Source organism: Microcebus murinus, unplaced genomic scaffold, assembly GCF_040939455.1.
Source record: "Microcebus murinus isolate Inina unplaced genomic scaffold, M.murinus_Inina_mat1.0 scaf005_hap2_Mmur4.0, whole genome shotgun sequence".
In the NCBI taxonomy this organism is placed as follows: domain Eukaryota; kingdom Metazoa; phylum Chordata; class Mammalia; order Primates; family Cheirogaleidae; genus Microcebus; species Microcebus murinus.
Genome location: NW_027438951.1, coordinates 878,665 through 899,807, shown reverse-complemented (window position 1 = coordinate 899,807; position 21,143 = coordinate 878,665). Strand labels below are relative to the sequence as shown.

The following is a 21,143-nucleotide window of genomic DNA, read 5'->3' as shown; positions in this document are numbered from 1 at the left end:
CCACAATGATATTCTGTGTCCCCAGGGATTAGCACAGGCTAGTGTAGGTCCCCAGTAAGCAGCCATGGGTCCCAGGGGAAAGTAGAAGGAAGGTTTAAAGTACACACTTGTGGTACCTGGCCTCAACCTTCACAGGTCATCTCACAGACTCTGGCGTGTGGACTGAGTAGGTCTGGGAATTAGATAAGGGATGGGGGTGAGACATGATTTTCTATTGTGGTGATTCAAGGCAGGATGCCCTTAGACCTAGAGTGTTTGCATTTGGGGTTATGCCGATAATGGTCTAGTATATGTGGTCTATTATAGGACACCATGATCAATTCGTCACCACCAGAGATCCTTGGGGAGAAATCAGTTTGGTTCCAGCTTCCAGATCGTTGCCTTTCATGACACCCAGGCCCATACTGTTTCTTTTTTTATTTATTATTTTTTGAGACAGAGTCTCACTTCTATTGCCTAGGCTAGAGTGCCGTGGCATCAGCTTAGCTCACAGCAACCTCAAACTCTTGGGCTCAAGTGATCCTTCTGCCTCAGCTTCCCAAGTAGCTGGGACTACAGGCACGCACCACCATGCTCGGCTAATTTTTTCTATATATTTTTAGTTGGCTAATTAATTTCTTTCTATTTTTAGTAGAGATGGGGTCTCCCTCTTGCTCAGGCTGGTTTCAAACTCCTGACCTTGAGCGATCCTCCCGTCTCAGCCTCCCAGAGTGCTAGGATTACAGGCATGAGTCACCACGCCCGGCCAGGCCCATACTGTTTCTATGAGATTTAGCGCTGCTACATCTTCATGTCTGCCGCTTGACATGAAGCCTGGTCATGGAGTTCAAATTGAGGTGTGGGGTAAGTGTAAAACACACTGGAAAGACTTCGTGCAAAAAATTAACGTAAAATATCCCATTCATAATGTGTTTTGCTCATAATGTTGAAATAACATTTTGGGTACGCTGGGTTAAACAAAAATTATTATTAAAATCAGTTTCACCTTTTTCTTTTCACTCTTCTTCCAGGTGGCTGCTGGAAAATTTAAAAGTCCACAAGTGGCTTGCACTCTAACTGGATAGGAACTCTAACTGCAAGCAACAAAGGCCTTTCAACCTCTGTGCCTCAACGTGTTCATATTTTCAATTGGGACTAATCCGACACCAACCAACCTGAAAGGGTCCGAGTGAGAAAGCAAACAGATACTATTCACGGAGTCCTCAACCCGGTGTTCAGGCGCCAGCACCGGAAGTAACCCCAGAGGTAACCAAGAGACGGCCGAGGCCAAGCCCACAGACCAAGGGGCGCGGGGGCGGGCACCGCTAGAGCTTACAGCTCTGTTCACGAGCTCCAGCTGGGTGAGGCTCGATGCGCACGCGCAGTCGCGCCACCGGCCGAGCCAGCCAATGGGATTGCACGGATAGGCCGGGCGTGCCTCGGGCCCTGCCCCCTACCTGGCCCCGCCCCTCACTGCCTAGGCGTGCCGCACGCACAGGACGGTGCGCGAGTGGGCGGGCTCTAGTGGCGCGGCCTGACTCGACCAGGGCGGCGGAACGCTGCGGTTGTTCCCCTGGTGGTGGCACGGGTGGCACGCACGCCTTGCAGAGTAACATGGCGGATGCGGAAGGTAAGGGCTGCTGGCCGCAGAGCTGTGCTCCTATGTCCAGAGCCTCCTCCAAGGTCTCAAGGAGTCAGGTTGGGGCTATGGGCTATGGCATCGGGGCCCGCCGTAGCCTCCGGTTCCCACTGGAGGGTCGGCCGCTTAGCCGCGGGGCTGTAAGCTGTGCTTGTTTCTCGGCCCTGGCTCCACCGGCGAGGGGACGAGAGTGAGAGGCCCTCGCAGTGACTTGGTTCTGCGGGTCCCGGGTCTCCCTCCAGAAGAGTGCCCCTAGAGCCCGGGTCGCCGTCGAAAGACGTCTGCCGTGCCACCTACCGTGGTGGCGGGAGACCTGGCGGCACCTGTGCTGCCAACAGCCCGGATGCTGCCGTTAGTTCCACGCTACTGAGGGGGACAAGGGTGTGGGAACGAGAAGGGAAGAAAAGGCACTACGGAGTCCAGGAGCGGGGATAGCTTAGAGTTGCAAGAAAGATCTAGAGGTCATAAGCCTGTGGGGACAGTGGAGTGGTCACTTATGGAACTTTCCAGCCCGCGGGCTAGCGCTTCTGTGGGGCGCTTAAGCTCTGCCACAGCCACGTGGTGAACCGGAAGGGAAGCTGACACGTGCAAGCGCCTTCAGTCAGTTACCCAGCCCTGCTACCATGTTTCCCCCAAAATATAGACCTACCCATAAAATAAGCCCTAGCAGGATTTCTAAGCATTTGTGCAATATAAGCCCTACCTCAAAAATAAGACCTAGTAGTGATGTGGTGCCTAGGCAGCATATCTGCACAATGTATGCATTTCGTAGCCAAGCGGCAGCCCCAGGAACAAGGTCAGCTCCCCCTGTCAGGTCCCGGCCATCCTGTGCATGCTGCAAGCTGAGGCTTTGAGGGGAAAATAACACATCCCCTGAAAATAAGCCCTAGGGTGTCTTCTTTTTTTTTGTTTTTTTTTTGAGACAGAGTCTCACTTTGTTGCCCAGGCTAGAGTGAGTGCCATAGCGTCAGCCTAGCTCACAGCAACCTCAGACTCCAGGGCTCAGGCGATCCTACTGCCTCAGCCTCCGGAGTAGCTGGGACTACAGGCATGTGCCACCATGCCCGGCTAGTTTTTCCTATATATATTAGTTGGCCAATTAATTTCCTTCTATTTATAGTAGAGACAGGGTCTTGCTCTTGTTCAGGCTGGTTTCGAACTCCTGACCTCGAGCAATCCGCCCACCTCGGCCTCCCAGAGTGCCAGGATTACAGGCGTGAGTCATCGCGCCCAGATGGTGTCTTGAGGAAAAATAAATATAAGACCCTGTCTTATTTTCAGGGAAACGGGGTACCTATGTGTTAGGCCTTACACATCTTGTTTTTTCCAGTACAGGCATGTGTCACTTAAAGACAGGGATACAGTGCTTCTAAGGCGATTTCTGTCATTGTGTGAAAATCCTAGAGTGTACTTATATAAACCTAGAAGGTATAGTCTATGACACACCTAGGCTATATGGTATAGCCTACTACTCCTAGCCTACAAACCTGTACGGCATGTGACTCTGCTGAATATTGTAGGCAGTTATAACACAGTGTTAAGTATTTGTGTGTCTAAACATAGAGAAGGTAAAGTAAAAATATGGCATAAAAAATTTTTAAAAGTACACCTGTGGGCTGGGCACAGTGGCTCACACCTGTAATCCTAGCACACTGGGAGGCCGAGGCGGGTGGATTGCTTGAGGTCAGGAGTTTGAAACCATCCTGAGCAAGAGCGAGACCCCGTCTCTACTATAAACAGAAATAAATTAATTTTTTTTTTTTTTTTGAGCCAGAGTCTCACTTTGTTGCCCAGGCTAGAGTGAGTGCCGTGGCATCAGCCTGGCTCACAGCAACCTCAATCTCCGGGGCTCAGTGATCCTACTGCCTCAGCCTCCCGAGTAGCTGGGACTACAGGCATGCGCCACCATGCCCAGCTAATTTTTTTTGTATATATATTTTTAGTTGGTCAATTAATTTATTTCTATTTTTGGTAGAGACGGGGTCTCGCTCAGGCTGGTTTCGAACTCCTGACCTTGAGCAATCCGCCCGCCTCGGCCTCCCAAAGTGCTAGGATTACAGGCGTGAGCCACCACGCCTGGCTCAGAAAGAAATTAATTGGCCAACTAATATATATAGAAAAAATTGGCTGGGCATGGTGGCACATGCCTGTAGTCCCAGCTACTTGGGAGGCTGAGGCAGGAAGATTGCTTGAGCCCAGGAGTTTGAGGTTGCTGTGAGCTAGGCTGATGCCAGGGCACTGTAGCCTAGGCAACAGAGTTAGACTGTGTCTCAAAAAAAAAAAAATGTAAACTAAGACACAAATACACATTAACCAAAGCACACACAGGGCCACAATCATCAAGACATCACTAGGCAATAGGAATATTTCAGCTATATTTTTTTTTTTTATTTTTTTATTTTTTTTTTTTTTGGCAGTTGAAAGAACAGGGAATCAGCTATATTTTAATCTTATGGGACTACCATGTTGACCAAAACATTAGGTGGTGAATGACTGTAATTCTAGACCTAAACTCCATTTCCTGCCTGTCCTGATTTCCGTCTTTATTTTAAATTTTGTTTTCATTTATTTTGGGGGAAAATTCCCAAAACCTGTGTGTGTTTTTTTAGTAGTTATTTTGCCAAAGAAGCATAAGAAGAAAAAGGACCGAAAGTCACTACCAGAAGAAGATGTCGCTGTGAGTATGAATGTATTTTAATTTGCTTTGACTAAAGAGAAAGATTACTCAAATAATAAAAGTGTTTTTAAAAGTTTCCAAGGAATGGGCTGGCATTGGGTGATCATCATATAGCACTGAAATGACACAAGCTCAGATGGCCTAATTCCTGTCAGGCATAGTCTACTAAAATGGTGTTGGCCACACAAGCTGCTCTCACCAATTTCTCTTCTTTATCTCACCCACAGATCCACAATCCCCCTTTCTCTTTAAATATTTGAACCCATCTTAGTAGCACTTGACTTCCTCTTCTGAGCCTCTGGCCTATATCTTCTCTCTTTCCCTTGGAGGTTCCAGTGAAGAGACATAGAATGCCTTGTTTTCTTTTTCTTTCTTTTTTTTTTTTTTTTTTTTTTTGAGACAGAGTCTCACTTTGTTGCCCAGGCTAGAGTGAGTGCCGTGGCGTCAGCCTAGCTCACAGCAACCTCAAACTCCTGGGCTCAAGCGATCCTTCTGCCTCAGCCTCCCAAGTAGGTGGGACTACAGGCATGTGCCACCATGCCTGGCTAATTTTTTCTATATATGTATTAGTTGGCCAATTAATTTATTTCTATTTTATAGTAGAGACGGGGTCTCGCTCTTGCTCAGGCTGGTTTCGAACTCCTGACCTCAAGCAATCCGCCCGCCTCGGCCTCCCAGAGTGCTAGGATTACAGGCGTGAGCCACCGCGCCCGGCCTGAATGCCTTGTTTTCTATTTAAAAGATATATACTTCTGGATGGTAATAGAATTGTTCAAAATCATGTGGGAATTTTAATACGTTGTGTTTCTGTCCTATTGAAGGAAATACAACATGCTGAAGAATTTCTTATCAAACCTGAATCCAAAGTTGCTCAGTTGGACACATCTCAGTGGCCCCTGTTGCTAAAGGTACGTGGTTAACATCATGTGTCAGGTGAATGCATGGCTTTTATGTTATTTCCAGGTGTTTAACAGTTGATTAAGAATGCTTACTGGCCGGGGCCGGGCGCGGTGGCTCACGCCTGTAATCCTAGCACTCTGGGAGGCCGAGGTGGGCGGATTGCTCGAGGTCAAGAGTTCGAAACCAGCCTGAGCAAGAGCGAGACCCCCGTCTCTACTATAAATAGAAAGACATTAATTGGCCAACTAATATATAGAGAAAAAATTAGCCGGGCATGGTGGCGCATGCCTGTAGTCCCAGCTACTCGGGAGGCTGAGGCAGGAGAATTGCTTGAGCCCAGGAGTTTGAGGTTGCTGTGAGCTAGGCTGACTCCAGGGCACTCACTCTAGCCTGGGTAACAAAGTGAGACTCTGTCTCAACAAAAAAAAAAAGAATGCTCACTGCTAGTATGAATCAGAATCTGCATATGTATACTGAAAAAGCAAAAAGAAAGAAAAAAAATTAAAAAGATGAAAAGATTTTAAAATTCAAAAAAATTGAAGCCGAGCGTGGTGGCTCACGCCTGTAGTCCTAGCTCTCTGGGAGGCCGAGGCGGGCGGATTGCTTGAGGTCATGAGTTCGAAACCAGCCTGAGCAAGAGCGAGACCCCGTCTCTATTATAAAAATGGAAAGAAATTAATTGGCCAACTAAACATATATACAAAAAATCAGCTGGGCATGGTGGCGCATGTCTGTAGTCCCAGCTACTTGGGAGGCTGAGACAGGAGGATCGCTTGAGCCCAGGAGTTTGAGGTTGCTGTGAGCTAGGCTGATGCCACGGCACTCACTCTAGCCTGGGCAAATCGAGACTCTGTCTCAAAAAAATTAAAATTAAAATTAAAAAAAAAATTTCAAAAAAATTGAAAAAAAAGAATGCTTACTGCTAGCATGCTTGACTATAGGGAATTCTTGATGATACAGTCTAAATAAAGCAGTCTTCCCTTAAGGTATCTGAGATGAAGGACCAGGTGGTTTTTTAAAAATTTCCAATGCACCCACCACTAGTAGAATATAGTGTAAATGTCACAATGTTAAATTGCTATCAAAGTTTGTAAACAATTTTCAGTTTCTGTACTTACTCCATCTTGAAGACCTGGACCAGTTTGAGGGTCACACTTGGAGTAGGACTGCTTTAGTGCTTAAGAGCATGAGCTTTGAAGTCAGACAGTTTGAGTTAGACTGTGTGTGACCTTTGGTCAGTCACTGAACCTCTCTGAGGCTGTTTACTCATGATCTCTTCTCTTAGATGTGCTGAGGGTTATAGGGGGCAATCTATGAAACATGTTTAGCCACAGTTCCTGGCATGTCCTTCAGAAATTATTGGCTAGATTGGGCATGGTGTGGCATGTGCCTGTAGTCCCAGCTACTAGAAGGCTGAGGTGGGAAGATTGCCTTAGCCCAGGAGTTTGAGACCAGTCTTGACAACATAGCAAGACCCTGTATCTATTTTAAGAAAAGAAAAGTTACTGGCTATTATTTTGGGGTTTATTTATTTATTTTTTATTATTTTTTTTCCTTTTTTTCTTTTTTGGGTACAAAGGTTAAGGTTATATTTTGGGGTTTATTTTTTTTTTTTTTTTTGTTTGTTTTTTGAGACAGAGTTTCACTTTCTTGCCTAGGCTAGAGTGAGTGCCGTGGCGTCAGCCTAGCTCACAGCAACCTCAAACTCCTGGGCTTAAGCAATCCTACTGCCTCAGCCTCCCGAGTCGCTGGGACTACAGGCACGAGCCACCATGCCCGGCTAATTTTTTATATATATATGTATTAGTTGGCCAATTAATTTATTTCTATTTTTATAGTAGAGACGGTGTCTCGCTCAGGCTGGTTTTGAACTCCTGACCTTGAGCAATCCGCCCGCCTCGGCCTCCCAGAGTGCTAGGATTACAAGCGTGAGCCACCGCGCCCGGCCGATATTTTGGGGTTTAAATAGAGTAGTTCAGTAGTGAGTTAATTACACTGTGTTTTCATAGATAAATGGGTACCTGCAGTGAAATTAGGAAAAAAAATTAGAGAGTAGAAGTTACTGAGACAACCTTTAAGAAAGAGGTTTTTTTTTTTTTTGAGACAGAGTCTCACTTTGTTGCCCAGGCTAGAGTGCTGTGGCATCAGCCTAGCTCACAGCAACCTCAAACTCCTGGGCTCAAGCAATCCTGCTGCCTCAGTCTCCCGAGTAGCTGGGACTACAGGCATGTGCCACCATGCCCGGCTAATTTTTTCTATATATATTAGTTAGCCAATTAATTTCTTTCTATTTATAGTAGAGGCGGGGGTCTCGTTCTTGCTCAGGCTAGTTTTGAACTCCTGACCTCGAGCAGCCATCCCGCCTCGGCCTTCCAGAGTGCTAGGATTACAGGCGTGAGCCACCGCGCCCGGCCAAGAAAGAGTTTTAATAAACCATTATATATGAGGTGGTAATAGAATGGGATTTGCTTATATAATTCAACACAGTTGGGTTTTTGTTTGGCCAGATATCTGTCATTTAGCATCTGCTTTTCTATCATAGGCCCTGGGGATATGCTAGTGAACAGGGTAGGCAAGGTCCCTACTGTCATGGAACTTAAAATCAAGGGATGTGAGATAGACAGTTAAAAAAGAATTGCTATTTGTAGTAAGTACCGTCATGAAACTAAACTGGTGATTAAAGGTGGGCTTTAGTTGGGGGAGCTCTTTCAGAGTGGTGGTCAAGCCTCAGAAAGGAGGAGACCCAAAAGAACATACATGTGGAGAACAGAGATCTCTCTGCTCTGATATCTGGGGCCATGTTGAAAAATGTTGCCAGTCATCCTCTATTTGGCTATCTTTTGTCCCTGAGAAAATCAAAACTATTTTGTGTTTTATTCATAATCCTACCCAGTGAATCCCAGTATGTTCTGTGCTACCCCCAAGAAATCTCCTCTTTTTAGATCAATGACGTAAACCTATAGGTGCTCAAATTTGTCTTGTTCTTACTAATATGGATAATTTTCCTGGTACGTAAGGAGGCTTAACAGTCTGTCACAGCAGGTAATAGAAATATAGGAGCAAAACATCCAGATTTATGAACCCAAAGGGTTACAATAGCATGGTCGATTGTGGTGCTGACTCTTGTTTTACATGTGTTAATGGTTGGTTATTTACCTGGCATGGGCTCACGCCTGTAATCCTACCACTCTGGGAGGCCGAGGCGGGAGGATCCCTCAAGGTCAGGAGTTCAAGACCAGCCTGAGCAAGAGCAAGACCCCATCTCTACTAAAAATAGAAAGAAATTATCTGGACAGCAAAAAACATATAGAAAAAATTAGCCGGGCATGGTGGTGCATGCCTGTAGTCCCAGCTACGTGGGAGGCTGAGGCAGAAGGAATGCTTGAGCCCAAGACTTTGAGGTTGCTGTGAGATAGGCTGAGGCCACAGCACTCTAGCCTGGGCAACAGAGTGAGACTATCTCAAAATAAATAAATAAATAAATGGTTTGTTATTTTATTTTGTGATTTTAGAATTTCGATAAGCTGAATGTGAGGACAGCGCACTATACACCTCTTCCTTCAGGTTCAAATCCTCTGAAGAGAGAGATTGGGGACTATATCAGGTAAATGTGTTGGAAGCAAGCACTGTTCAAACATCTGTTCTTTTGAAACGGATACTTTCACATCACCTGTTAAAGGAGGTAGTGGCATATTAAAATAGTTTTGCCATGAATATATAACCTGTAACCATGGTGAATTCTTTTTCCTTTTTAGCTCTTCATATTTGTTGTTTTATTAGAGCACAAGAACAGGTGATATTTTTTTTCTTCCATTCTAGGACAGGTTTCATTAATCTTGACAAACCCTCTAACCCCTCTTCCCATGAGGTGGTAGCCTGGATTCGACGAATACTTAGGGTGGAGAAGACAGGACACAGTGGTACTCTGGATCCCAAGGTGACTGGATGTTTAATTGTGTGCATAGAACGAGCCACTCGGTTGGTGAAATCACAACAGAGTGCAGGTATGTGTAAGATGGGGGAAAGGGCTGGCTACTGGCAGATTGGATAGCTTTCTGCATTTTTCTTTTACATTTTGGCTCTTAGAAACTGTTTCTTCATCAGGACAAAGAAAATCCTGAAGCAGAGAAATTCTTTTGATTTCTGGTTACCTTCTGTCCTCTGCCTGCCAGATCCTGGCGGGTCTGCTCTTCTTGGAGTTCCAGATAGTAGACATGTATATATTGAGCTGATGAGATCCACCCTAGCAGTGAGGCAGAACTCTGTCCAAGTCCAGCTCTCAGCTTGTCACTCCAGGCTCCTCTCTGCTGTTGTTTCTGCCTAAAGTGTCCTTCCCTCTTTTTTTTTTCCTTACTTCATTTTCATCTGAGAAAATTGTTATCTTGTAAGATGTTTTCCAGGCAGGCTCTACACTTGATACTGCCAACTGTTCTATCAGTACATTGGACTCCCAGGGAAAGTGTCTTCCTTTCTCACATCATCACCATGAAATCTGCCTTAATGCAGATTTTACAGAAACAGGTCAAATTTCCTGCTTTTCCTGTTATGCAAAATGGGAATGATTGAGGATATAAAAATATAGAAAACAGAAAACTCAGTGGCCACACCTGACTACTCTTTTGTCATTTTTCAGGCAAAGAGTATGTGGGAATTGTCCGGCTGCACAATGCTATTGAAGGGGGTACCCAGCTTTCTAGGGTAAGTCTGCAGTTGTAGGGAGGGCATCCTTTGGTAGCTTGGGTCTCTGGAGACAGGTCAGCTTTCTCGGCTGGCCTCTCCTGTGCCCTTTTCAGTAGGCTGCCCTAGCCCACCTGGTGGGTGACTGCAGATGGCAGGAGAACTTCTAGCCATGTCCCTTGTGATGAGAGGATTTTGGTTTGTGCTTGTTCTTAGGCCCTAGAAACTCTGACTGGTGCCCTGTTCCAGCGACCCCCACTTATTGCTGCAGTAAAGAGGCAGCTTCGAGTGAGAACAATCTACGAGAGCAAAATGATTGAATACGATCCTGAAAGAAGATTAGGTGGGTCATTAGGCCTGTGAGGAACTGAATTGACATAGACCACAAGTGGGTAGGAACACATTCTAGAGAATTCTATCCTGTTGTTAACCCTTTGCACTCGTATGTTGAGCCACACTCGACATGTGGTTTTCACCGTGGGGGGAAGGGAGATTTTTGTCTATTTTTCTAGTATTTTTTCTTCTTTTCATTAGCATGAAAGGACAAATAAAATGTAAATGCAGAGGCAGGGGGCGGTGGCTTATGCCTGTAATCCTAGCTCTCTGGGAGGCCAGGGCGGGCGGATCGCTCGAGGTCAGGAGTTCAAAACCAGCCTGAGCAAGAGCGAGACCCTATCTCTACTATAAATAGAAAGAAATTAATTGGCCAACTAATATATATAGAAAAAATTAGCCGGGCATGGTGGCGCATGCCTGTAGTCCCAGCTACTCGGGAGGCTGAGACAGAAGGATTGCTTGAGCCCAGGAGTTTGAGGTTGCTGTGAGTTAGGCTAACGCCACGGCACTCTCTAGCCTATGTAACACAGCGAGACTCTGTCTCAAAAAAAAAAAAATGTAAATGCAGAGATGGTACACTAACTTCCAGGGGTAGATTATTATCCACTAACTTAGAGCAACGTTTAGATGGAAAGCTCCATGTAATCACACCTCACCCTAACAAAAAACACAAAGATTGTGTTGTTTGTTCTAACAGAAAAGTCAAAGGAGGAAGAAGAGAGACGATTTATATTTGCGAAACATGTGAATGTAAACCAGGTCTTCATGTGAGTGAATGTTTCAAAAAATATCACACCATGAAAAATTATAGAGATTAAAATTACTCTTTGAATGTATCAATAATTTGAAATATAAAAACATCCAAATAAATAAGTTTGTATGAAAAGAAACTCCAGTTTTTTTTTCTACTGCCGGGCTTTGTAAAATCTGGGGTATTTAAAAAATTAAATCCCGAGTAGAATAAAGGAATCGAGAAAAAAAGCAAGCAAGTGCAAAGGTTTAAAAGTATATGCCCTTGAAGTTGATTGAAGCCTATGCGTAAAATGCTACTAATTGTCAAAAAGCAACAATAAACAGTCTGAGTTTCTTTTTTTTTTTTTTTTTTTTATTTTGAGACAGAATCTCACTTTGTTGCCCAGGCTAGAGTGAGTGCTGTGGCGTCAGCCTAGCTCACAGGAACCTCAAACTCCTGGGCCCAAGCAATCCTTCTGCCTCAGCCTCACAAGTAGCTGGGACTACAGGCATGTGCCACCATGCCTGGCTAATTTTTTCTATATATATTAGTTGGCCACTTAATTTCTTTCTATTTTTAGTAGAGACGGGGGTCTCGCTCTTGCTCAGGCTGGTTTCGAACTCCTGACCTTGAGCGATCCGCCCGCCTTAGCCTCCCAGAGTGTTAGGATTACAGGCGTGAGCCACCACGCCCGGCCTCAATTCTTATATTTTTTAAACAGTGGAGATACCCTTAGCATATTGTATAGTCATGGCCTATGTATTTCATTTCTAGTTTTGATGTCCCAGATGAAGAATAACTCTGGGTTTCTCAACTAGTGATGTGTTTACTCTGACAAATAGGTGCTGCTTTTGTTTTGTAGGAATCTTTTGGGTGAGTTGTGAGGCTGGCACCTACATTCGGACATTGTGTGTGCATCTTGGTTTATTATTGGGAGTTGGTGGTCAGATGCAGGAACTTCGGAGAGTTCGTTCTGGAGTCATGAGTGAGAAGGTATGCCATTATGGAGCTAGAAGTTTCAGAGCTAGTTATTAAAATCCCAGACCTTGGTGGAACACCACTTGCTTCACATCCTGGGAAAGGCACTTTCCAACATGTTGAGTTCAGTTCAGGGAAGCTTCCCTGTTGTATTTATTAAACTTTGGGACATTGACATGGGCTAGGGGAGATGACTGGATAGAAATCATTATCCATTTACCTCTTAGTCCTACAAAAATGGCTGCTTAGATCTAACATATCAGCAGTTAAAGATGTCCAGAAGAGAGGTGATTCTGAAGAGGCAGAAGACTCTTGATGAGCTTGTCTAATAACTAGTAGACAAATTACATTCCATTTTAGGAAGTTTGGAGTCTGTTGGGCTATTCGAGATATGAAGGCACTGAATTATTTTCATACATGGCTGTTTTTCAGGACCACATGGTGACGATGCATGACGTGCTTGATGCCCAGTGGCTATACGATAACCACAAGGATGAGAGTTACCTGCGGCGGGTTGTTTACCCTTTGGAAAAGCTGTTGACATCTCATAAAAGGCTGGTTATGAAAGACAGTGCAGTAAGTTCTGAGTCAGGAATCCAGGTTTGGACAGAATGTGAATCCAAAGATGAGACTTGGTCCTTGTTCTGAAAACTTTATTCTGTTTAAAGAAATGAAACATTGACATTGTGAACTTATATTTGGTATTTTCTTTGGGGTTTATTTATTTATTTTTTTTCCTGGCTTTTCATATGTTGGACGCTGGGTTCTTTATTGTTATGGCTAATTTTTTTTCTTAAATCAAAGCTAAGAATACTAATTTATAGTAAAAGTTTAACGGTAGGCCTATTCCCATTTCTAAATGAGGCAAATTAATTAAACATTGACCTTAAGAGGTCTCCAAAAGCAGCTTGTTCAAGTAATAGACTATCAGTGGTACATAAAATTTGCCCTCCTATAGTTCCGCATGAGCCTAAGAAACACTGATTTATTTAAATTACTGTTAGAAAAGGTTTTGATGGGAGAAAAACTTTGGGACTAGAGTGTTTTGGGGCTATAATAACAGTTAATTGTCCTGTAGGAACTTCAATAAAAGTTTTGTTCTATTTAAATCATAATTTGAAGCTATAAAACCCAGACTTCTTTGAGTTTATCAAGCCCTTTTCCTGGCATATTTACTAAATAGCTTTATAATTGACAGTAGTCCTCTTTTTATTTTTATTTTTATTTTTTTTTGAGTCAGAGTCTCACTCTGTTGCCCAGGCTAGAGTGCCGTGACATCAACCTAGCCTCAAACTCCTGGGCTCAAGCGATCCTCCTGCCTCAGTCTCCTGAGTAGCTGGGACTACAGGCACACGCCACCATGCCCGGCTAATTTTTTCTATATATTTTTAGTTGGCCAATTAATTTTTTTCTATTTTTAATAGAGACGGGGTCTCGCTCTTGCTCAGGCTGGTTTCAGAACTCCTGACCTTGAGCGATCCTCCCAACTCGGCCTCCCAGAGCATTAGGATTACAGGTATGAGCTACCACACCAGCCCAATTTTTGTTAAATACTATGTAGTCAAAAAAAATTTTTTTCTCTAATTTGAGGGATAAAAATTTCTGTATGTTTAGTAATTTGAGGTTGATAATTATTCATATTCAAATCTTAAATTGTATAATGTTTGATGCATTTTAATGTTATAGTCCATAATAAAACATAAAAAGAAAAAGTATATTAAAACATGGCATTATAATAATTGAAAAAACTTAATCACATAAAACAGCAAATAGCACAGTCAGCAAAAGAGATCTAGGTGAGTGGAGATGGCATGAGGCAGATGGTGCCATTGAACTCCTGGAGAGGTGTGCTGAACTTGTACCAATTTGGCCTATAAATTCTATACCAAACCTTTTGTGTGACTGGTTCAACAGACCTCTGTAATCTTGTTGGAAATTCTTTGGGAACCTGTTATTGCCTAAGTCTCTAGTAATTCTACTTTTTCCTGATAAGAAATAGAGAGGAGCAACTAAGGAAAGCTAAGGCTGTTCTTTTGTTTAAAATGAAAATGCCTGTAGATTCCATGGGAAAAAGGTAGAGCCTAAAAGCCTGATGGCATAATTTATTGAAGACATCATTGTTCTTTAGTAGCTGAAGTATTATAGACATAGGAGAAATAGATATTTTAGTACTTTTGGATCATGCATGTGAAGTCCTTAGAGGAATGCCTAGCACATAGTAGGTGGCCACTGCTATTCTGAGTCCCTTCATGGCCAGTGGGCTATCACTGTCATTACCCTTGTTTCCCCCCTTTGACCCTCCCCCTTGTTATCCTCCATTATTCTGATATGAAGGTGGGATGGAGGACAGTGGCTAAAACTCTCACACATGACTGCCATCTCTGCAGGTGAATGCTATTTGCTATGGGGCCAAGATCATGCTTCCAGGTGTTCTCCGATATGAGGATGGCATTGAGGTCAATCAGGAGATTGTGGTCATCACCACCAAAGGGGAAGCGATCTGCATGGGTAAGAGGGGATGTTGCCCTCATTACTTCTGAAGTTGGGGCTCCATTTACACATCCTGAGCAAAGGAAACCACCATTAAAGTAGTAGAGCTCAGAATTTTAAATGAGGTTTGTTTATTTATTTATTTTTTTGAGACAGTGTCTCACTGTGTTGCCTGGGCTAGAGTGCCATGGCATCAGCCTAGCTCACAGCAACCTCATATTCCTGGGCTCAAGTGATCCTCCTGCCTTAGCCTCCCAAGTAGCTGGGACTACAGGCATGTGCCACCATGCCTGGCTAATTTTTTCTTATTTCTTTTTTTTTTTTTTCGAGACAGAGTCTCACTTTGTTGCCCAGGCTAGAGTGAGTGCCATGGCGTCAGCCTAGCTCACAACAACCTCAAACTCCTGGACTCAAGCATTCCTGCTGCCTCAGTCTCCCGAGTAGCTGGGACTATAGACATGCGCCACCATGCCCGGCTAATTTTTCCTATATATATTAGTTGGCCAATTAATTTCTTTCTATTTTTAGTAGAGATGGGGTCTTGCCCTTGCTCAGGCTGGTTTCGAACTGCTGACCTCAAGCAATCCGCCCGCCTCAGCCTCCCAGAGTGCTAGGATTACAGGCGTGAGCCACCGCGCCCGGCCTAATTTTTTCTCTATATATTTTTAGATGGCCAATTAATTTCTTTCTATTTTTAGTAGAGATGGGGGTTTTGCTGTTGCTTGGAGTGGTTTCGAACTCCTGACCTTTGAGCGATCCGCCTGCCTCAGCCTCTCAGAGTGCTGGGATTACAGGCATGAGCCATCGCGCTCAGCCAAAATAAGGTTTAAAGTGGGATAAAATGGTGGTATGGGGCTCATCAGTTAGCTCTTTCCCCTTTAAGTCATTCTTTTCTCTCTTAAATGTCTGTAGCTATTGCATTAATGACCACGGCAGTGATCTCTACCTGTGACCATGGTATAGTAGCCAAGATCAAAAGAGTGATCATGGAGAGAGATACTTACCCTCGGAAGTGGGGATTGGGTCCAAAGGTAAGTGGGACTGGGTTGTGTGCCCTGCCAAGTTATTTTGTTTTACGTTGTTGAACACTCAGTCAGCTCTTGGCGTGTCCCCATTGCCAAAGCCTTGTATTGTGCTGGACTCTGGATTGTCAGTGGTGAGTGGAAATACAGGTCCTGACTTGGACCTTAGAAATTTCAGTCTAATAGAGGGAAACAATTGGGCATTACTTGAATAATCACACAGTGGAGTGGTGAATTCACCCATGTTAATGGCTTTCAAGGCATATGGAGAGGTGCCTGGCACCTGGAGAGTCCACAGTGAGGAGTTTGACATGGTCAGGGGGTCTGGGCAAGGTGTCTTCTCTTCTCTGTGTGATGTGTGGGTTAGATGTTAATGAGGTAAAGAGGGGAGGGAAGAGTTCAGGGCAGTGGGACAGCATGTGCAAAAGCGTTTGCACAGGAGTTTGAGGCCTGGCTGAGAATACACAAGGGAGGAAACTTGTGCCATTCTGTGCAATCATAATGTCTGCTTCCTGCGTTGATGCTGTTCTAACGTTAGACCAACATTCCACCAGGCAAGTCAGAAGAGGCTGATGATCAAGCAGGGCCTTCTGGACAAGCATGGCAAACCTACAGACAGCACACCTAACACCTGGAAGCAGGAGTATGTTGATTACAGGTGAGGGCAGGCTGTTACAGAGCCAGGGTGGGTAGAGATAGCATACTTGCTGTCTTAATGTGGGAGTACATCGACAACAGGTGAAGAGAGGAAGGTAGAGACAGCATACTTTCCATTTGGACACAGGAGCACATAGACAACAGGTGAGGATGGGAGATGTAGAGCCCAGGGGAGGGGGTAGCTTAGTTTGGGGCAGACTTGCTAAATGCAGGCCCATAGTAACCAATCAGTGTTGCAGCTCAGTTTTCCTTGTTGGGCTCCGTGAAACCTTGGCTGCCTGGGCCAATTAGGGCTTGGCCTGCACAGCAGTTATCCCTTTCTAGCCTGGCTCCTGGGACTCTAGAGGGAGTCAGTCTGCAACAGTAAGTGGTGAGTTCTGTCCAGCATCAATATTTTGTTTTATTTTTTTTATTTATTTTTTTTTTCTTTTCTTTAGGCCCATTCATGTACTTGTATAGCATCAATATTTTGATGGTGGCTTTAGACTTGCCAGGTGTCAGTGCACAACTGAGGATACATTAATGCTACCCTGGAAAGCCATTCAGTGAATTTGACCTATTGCTGTCTTTCCTCTTTCAGTGATTCTACCAAGAGAGAAGTGGTTGCTGAAGCAGTAAAAGCTCCAATGGTAGTTGCTGAAATGGTAAAAGTCCCACAGGTAGTTGCTGAAGTAGTAAAAGCCCCAAAGGTGAGTGGCATGCTGTGATCTGTTTGGAATGTGCTCCTGAGGATAATTCTAAGAAACACTGGTTTGGGGCTTATGTTGGTGACTGTCTGCAGTGTAATCATATATCCTGGCTTACCTTCATCAGAGCTGCAGCACACACATACATAATGTCATCTCATACTCCTGGGTATCTGTCTGTTGTGCTCTGCACACTCCTCTGATTCATATTCCTTGTCATGTCTACTAGAGGGAGTGTGGGCTGAGGAATCAGACTAGCCTTGGCTTCCCCTGTCAGCTACAGTAACAACACTGGGTATGGTATTCTGGTATTCAACAACACTGGGTATGGTATTCTAGCCCCTATCCTGGGTCAAGTGGTAGCACAGGTATGTTGAAATTAGAGACCATGGCAGGTTGTAGTTGACCCTTGGGGCTGTATAAAACTCAACAGGGAGCAAAATTTGCTCCAAGATAGGCAAAATTCTCTAGCTAGCACCAGCCCAGTGTTTAAAAAGGCAGCTTGGCTTCCCAGGGCTGGGAACCGCCGGCATTAGAGCACAGAATGACATGTCTGCACTCAGAATCATTGGGTGGTACCGAGCATCCTGCAATAAGCTATGTGGGAACAACTTCTGACTTGTCAAACATGAATTCCTGCTTTACCTGCTTTCTTTGAGGACTTAAGGGAGTACTCTTAGAGGTCCTTGTGGTCCACCTTTCATGAAACAGTCAGTTATTCAGGGCCTTTTAATCCCCAAGCCCAGTGCTGCTGCTTTCATGACCCACAGCTTCTTTGACTTTTGTGATGAGCCAAATCCATAGTAAACTATAGCCCTATAGGGGTTTTTAATCAGAAAACTTACTATTGGAGCCAATTGGGATCTTTCTTGGTGCCTCCCTGCCTTTAGATTTACTGAAATTTTCTTGTTTGTCATTGCCCAAGATCTATCTAACTTTTGACCAATTGCTCTCATCTCAGCGGAAGCGAGAAAGTGAGAGTGAAAGCGATGAGACTCCTCCAGCGGCTCCTCAATTGATCAAGAAGGAAAAGAAGAAGAATAAAAAGGACAAGAAGGCCAAAGCTACCCTAGAGAGTGGGGGCGAGCCTGGAGAGGGGGTGAGAATAAATATGTTCAGGCTCCTTGGGTTGGCTTAGTCCTTGGTTCGGGAAGAATTACCCAGGTGGTGCCAGCTTTGTTACCCCTAGAGAGGCTGTGGCCCAAAGGTGGGATGCTACCCTTGCCTCTTGCTAGTCAGTGCCTTTAGTGCTTCCTTATGTTCCTGGAGTACCCTTGCTGACCCCCATAGGATGGACAAATAGAGGCACCTGGCATCTTATAGTGACTGCTCAGAGTTAGAACTCTGTTGATGGTGGATGGGGAGGATGTGTACCTTGGTAATCTGAATGTTCCCAGTTGTAAAAGTAGACCACTTAGGATGTCACTGAAAATTTCACAGAACTTTGTGTTACATGCAAAATTCATTTAATCCAAAATATACTTACGAATCTTGAAAAGGCTGACTTGACTGTGGAACTTAGCAGATTTCCATAATTATTTTGTTAATGGATGCTAGCAGCTTTTTCTCTTTCTGTCTAGGACAGTGACACCATCAAAAAGAAGAAGAAGAAGAAGAAGAAAGCAAAAGGGGTAGAAGTGGTTTCTGAGTAGTGAGGGCCATGTTAAGCATTGTGTCCAACTGGGAGGAGAAATTAAAGCCTTATTGAGAAAACATTGTTCCTTTTGTTGTTGAGGGAATGGAACATAGGTCCTGGGCAGGGTGGAGAGTTCTGGCACATTTTAGCTGCTGTTTGAGACCTTGGTGTTGTGGTCATCCCATCTTGTCCTGTTTTAAGGATATGGGTAACAACAGAGGCATAAAATCTGCCGATGACTTCTCTGCCTGTTCGAGTTGGGAAGCCTCACCTTCAGACCCAGTAACTGTCCACAGCTAAAAACATCATAGTTCTCTCCTAGTTTGCTTTCCTTTTTTTGCCACATATTTTTTAAAAGTTTGTAAAAAATTAAGTCTGCTCAGTGAAATGGTATAGAACCTTCAATAAGTGAAAGAAGAGTATAACTGAATCACATTGTTCACTGGGGAAAATCTTGTCTCCTATGTGCTATGAAGACAGTGGTTTATTCTGGTGTCTGGGGTATAGGCCTGGCAGCCTGGTGGATTTTCATCTTGTTGCTGGCCTAGCAGTCAGTCTTTTATGCACTTCTTAAAAGCCTGTGTGTATGGCAATATTCACCTAAATCCATCTGGCTACTTGTATTTGTGACAGAAGCTAAACCGTTCCTATACCCTTTTGTTTTAGCCCTTTTTTACTTTTAAAATAGTTCATTGCTGGAAGAAGAATGTCATTTTTCCTTATTAAAGTTGACTCATTAAGTTTTTTAAAAGTGTTCCTTGGGTTTTCTAATTCTTAGTGACCTCAAGCTAACAGAGCAAAAAATATAAAATATTTTGATTAAAACTCTGGGGATCTTTATATCTTATTTGAAATTTGGTGCTTTTCCTTTATGCTTGGCTAGTGTTGCATTTCTTCGATTCTGTATCATAAAATATTTACCTTTGGGGCCTATCTGACATGGGAACAAATGTTCTGAGGGGGTGATCATCACAAATCCAGTGATATCTCCAGAGAAGAAAGGTTACATGTGTTATATGTAGTGGGCCTGGGAAGGGTACATAGCTGCAAACATGTCTAAATCAGACTTGGTGGTAGGAAAGTGCCCAAGGAAGCTATCAGTTCTGGTGCTGATGGCAGGATGAGTAGGGAGGAGGAATCTCAAGGCCTTCATGACATAGGTAGTTAGTGGAAGCAAGGTCCTAGGATTGCTTCGAATTTGGTATTACAAATCAAGAACAGAGGAGGAGGAAAAAAATGGTGGAGTAAAGGTAACCCCTCAGGTTCCTGCTCCCAGAGAAAGAGACATAGATCTTGGTCTCCTACACGCTAGTGGATCTCTCCCCCACAAGAACAGCATTGTGAATAAGCAGAGGTTCAGCGTGGGACTCTCAAAAATGGAAAAAACAAGGTGATAGGGAGATAAGATCACATTCTCTGGAGAGTACAAAACAAACAATAGGGCATAGAGCATGGGAGGGCGCTGGCCTGCTGGACCAGGGGGTGAAGTGGGATCAGACCCACTGGAGAACTTATTGCTTCCCATTGACCTTCATACCCACCCAGCCTGGGACCTGCCTGAAGGTGGTGCAAAATCATCGCAGCAGGAGTAGTGGGTGCTGTGGACCCAACCCCCAGCTCCGTGCTAGGATGGCACCAAGTTGGGAGGAACCTGGACTGAGCTGGTAGGGGGTGCAGTTAGACATCTTCCCTCTGGTAACCAGTGGGGCCAGGCCTACAGAGTTGTTCACTAAGTTGGGGACTCTAAGCTGGAACCGAGTCTGGTAAATAGGCCCACCTAGTGTGGGTCAGTAGGAGCGAGAGCTATGGCTGTTCAGCAACGGGGAGGAAGCAAAGGGGTGTCCTGATGACCCAGATCCCTAATCTGGCACCTGCCACCTTCTAAACAGTTGTCCTCAGTGCTGGTGCCCTGCGAGTGGGCAAGTGGTCGCCATTGAGGGGGTCCACAGCCCAGCCACTGTGATGTGATATGGTGTGGCAGGCAGATATCCCCTCCCCCAGCCTGGAGACTCCTGACAAATTCTGCCCTTATACAATCTGCAATTGGCTGGCCAGGCCTGGCTCGATCAATGAACTCTGAACTCTAGTACTGAGGAGGCTAACGCCAAGGGGAGTTACAACCACTGGGGTGCTGGGGGTGCAGGGCAGACTGGGGTCCTACCTCCTCCGCCTAGCCTGCATCTTTAGCACCAAAAGTGGTAGGCTCCACCCCTGGAGGTAGGGTGAGACAAGAAAAGCCACTATCCCCCTGAGCCAGGGTGAGTCTGCTGGGTCTGTGCACAGATCAATAGCTGACAGCCAAATGACTGCTATCCAGACCAGTTTAGGTCACCCAGTTGATCAAAATGCTGGGGCTGGATCTCCTCCCCCAGTCAGCGGCAAGCAGCCAGGGCCGTGGTCAATGAACAAATCCCCAGAAAATGGCCACAATAGGCTCTACAAGTAACCCCTCCCATCAGGGGTAGCCTCCCAAGTGTGGTGGAAGAGCTCCCACCAGTGGGAGATCAAGAAACCATAGAAGAGGACGCCCAGGTTGCCTCCTTTATATACCACCCACAGAAATAGTGCATACACAGAGACTGTTACGTATCATAAAAAAAAAAAACAAAAAACAGCTGATCCAGATGGGGAGGGCTCAGCAAAAGAATTCTGAAACTATGAAGAATCAAACCGAAAACACTCCCCCAAAGAGATACACCAGCTCTCAAGAATGGATATTAACCAAACCCAAAA

The 21,143-nt window shown here is 44.7% G+C and overlaps 1 protein-coding gene and 2 non-coding genes across 4 annotated transcripts; all 3 read left to right on the top strand.

Annotated features, from left to right (window-relative positions):
- Positions 1–1,460: 1,460 nt before the first annotated feature.
- On the top strand, positions 1,461–19,162 carry DKC1 (dyskerin pseudouridine synthase 1). Of its 2 annotated transcripts, none has more exons than XM_075999769.1 (15): positions 1,461–1,609; positions 4,231–4,295; positions 5,117–5,203; positions 8,708–8,799; positions 9,015–9,199; positions 9,829–9,893; positions 10,089–10,215; positions 11,804–11,934; positions 12,352–12,495; positions 14,307–14,427; positions 15,322–15,440; positions 15,986–16,089; positions 16,669–16,777; positions 17,736–17,873; positions 18,355–19,162. In XM_075999769.1, the coding sequence occupies exons 1-15, from the start codon at positions 1,594–1,596 to the stop codon at positions 18,424–18,426; spliced, it is 1,575 nt and encodes a 524-aa protein (XP_075855884.1). In that variant the 5' UTR covers positions 1,461–1,593; the 3' UTR covers positions 18,427–19,162. The 2 variants fall into 2 exon arrangements, with proteins under 2 accessions (XP_075855884.1, XP_075855883.1); XM_075999768.1 differs by having other exon boundaries at positions 4,228–4,295.
- Positions 12,029–12,156, top strand: LOC142866410 (small nucleolar RNA SNORA36 family). Its single transcript, XR_012916389.1, has one exon. It is a non-coding gene; the product is annotated as a small nucleolar RNA SNORA36 family (small nucleolar RNA).
- LOC142866411 (small nucleolar RNA SNORA56) lies at positions 16,388–16,588 on the top strand. Its single transcript, XR_012916390.1, has one exon. It is a non-coding gene; the product is annotated as a small nucleolar RNA SNORA56 (small nucleolar RNA).
- Positions 19,163–21,143: the final 1,981 nt, after the last annotated feature.

Coding starts and splice junctions, on each gene's coding strand:
- DKC1 (XM_075999768.1), top strand. Junction 4,296..5,116: donor TACCAGAAGAAGATGTCGCT/GTGAGTATGAAT, acceptor GTCCTATTGAAG/GAAATACAACATGCTGAAGA. Junction 16,778..17,735: donor AAGTAGTAAAAGCCCCAAAG/GTGAGTGGCATG, acceptor CTCTCATCTCAG/CGGAAGCGAGAAAGTGAGAG.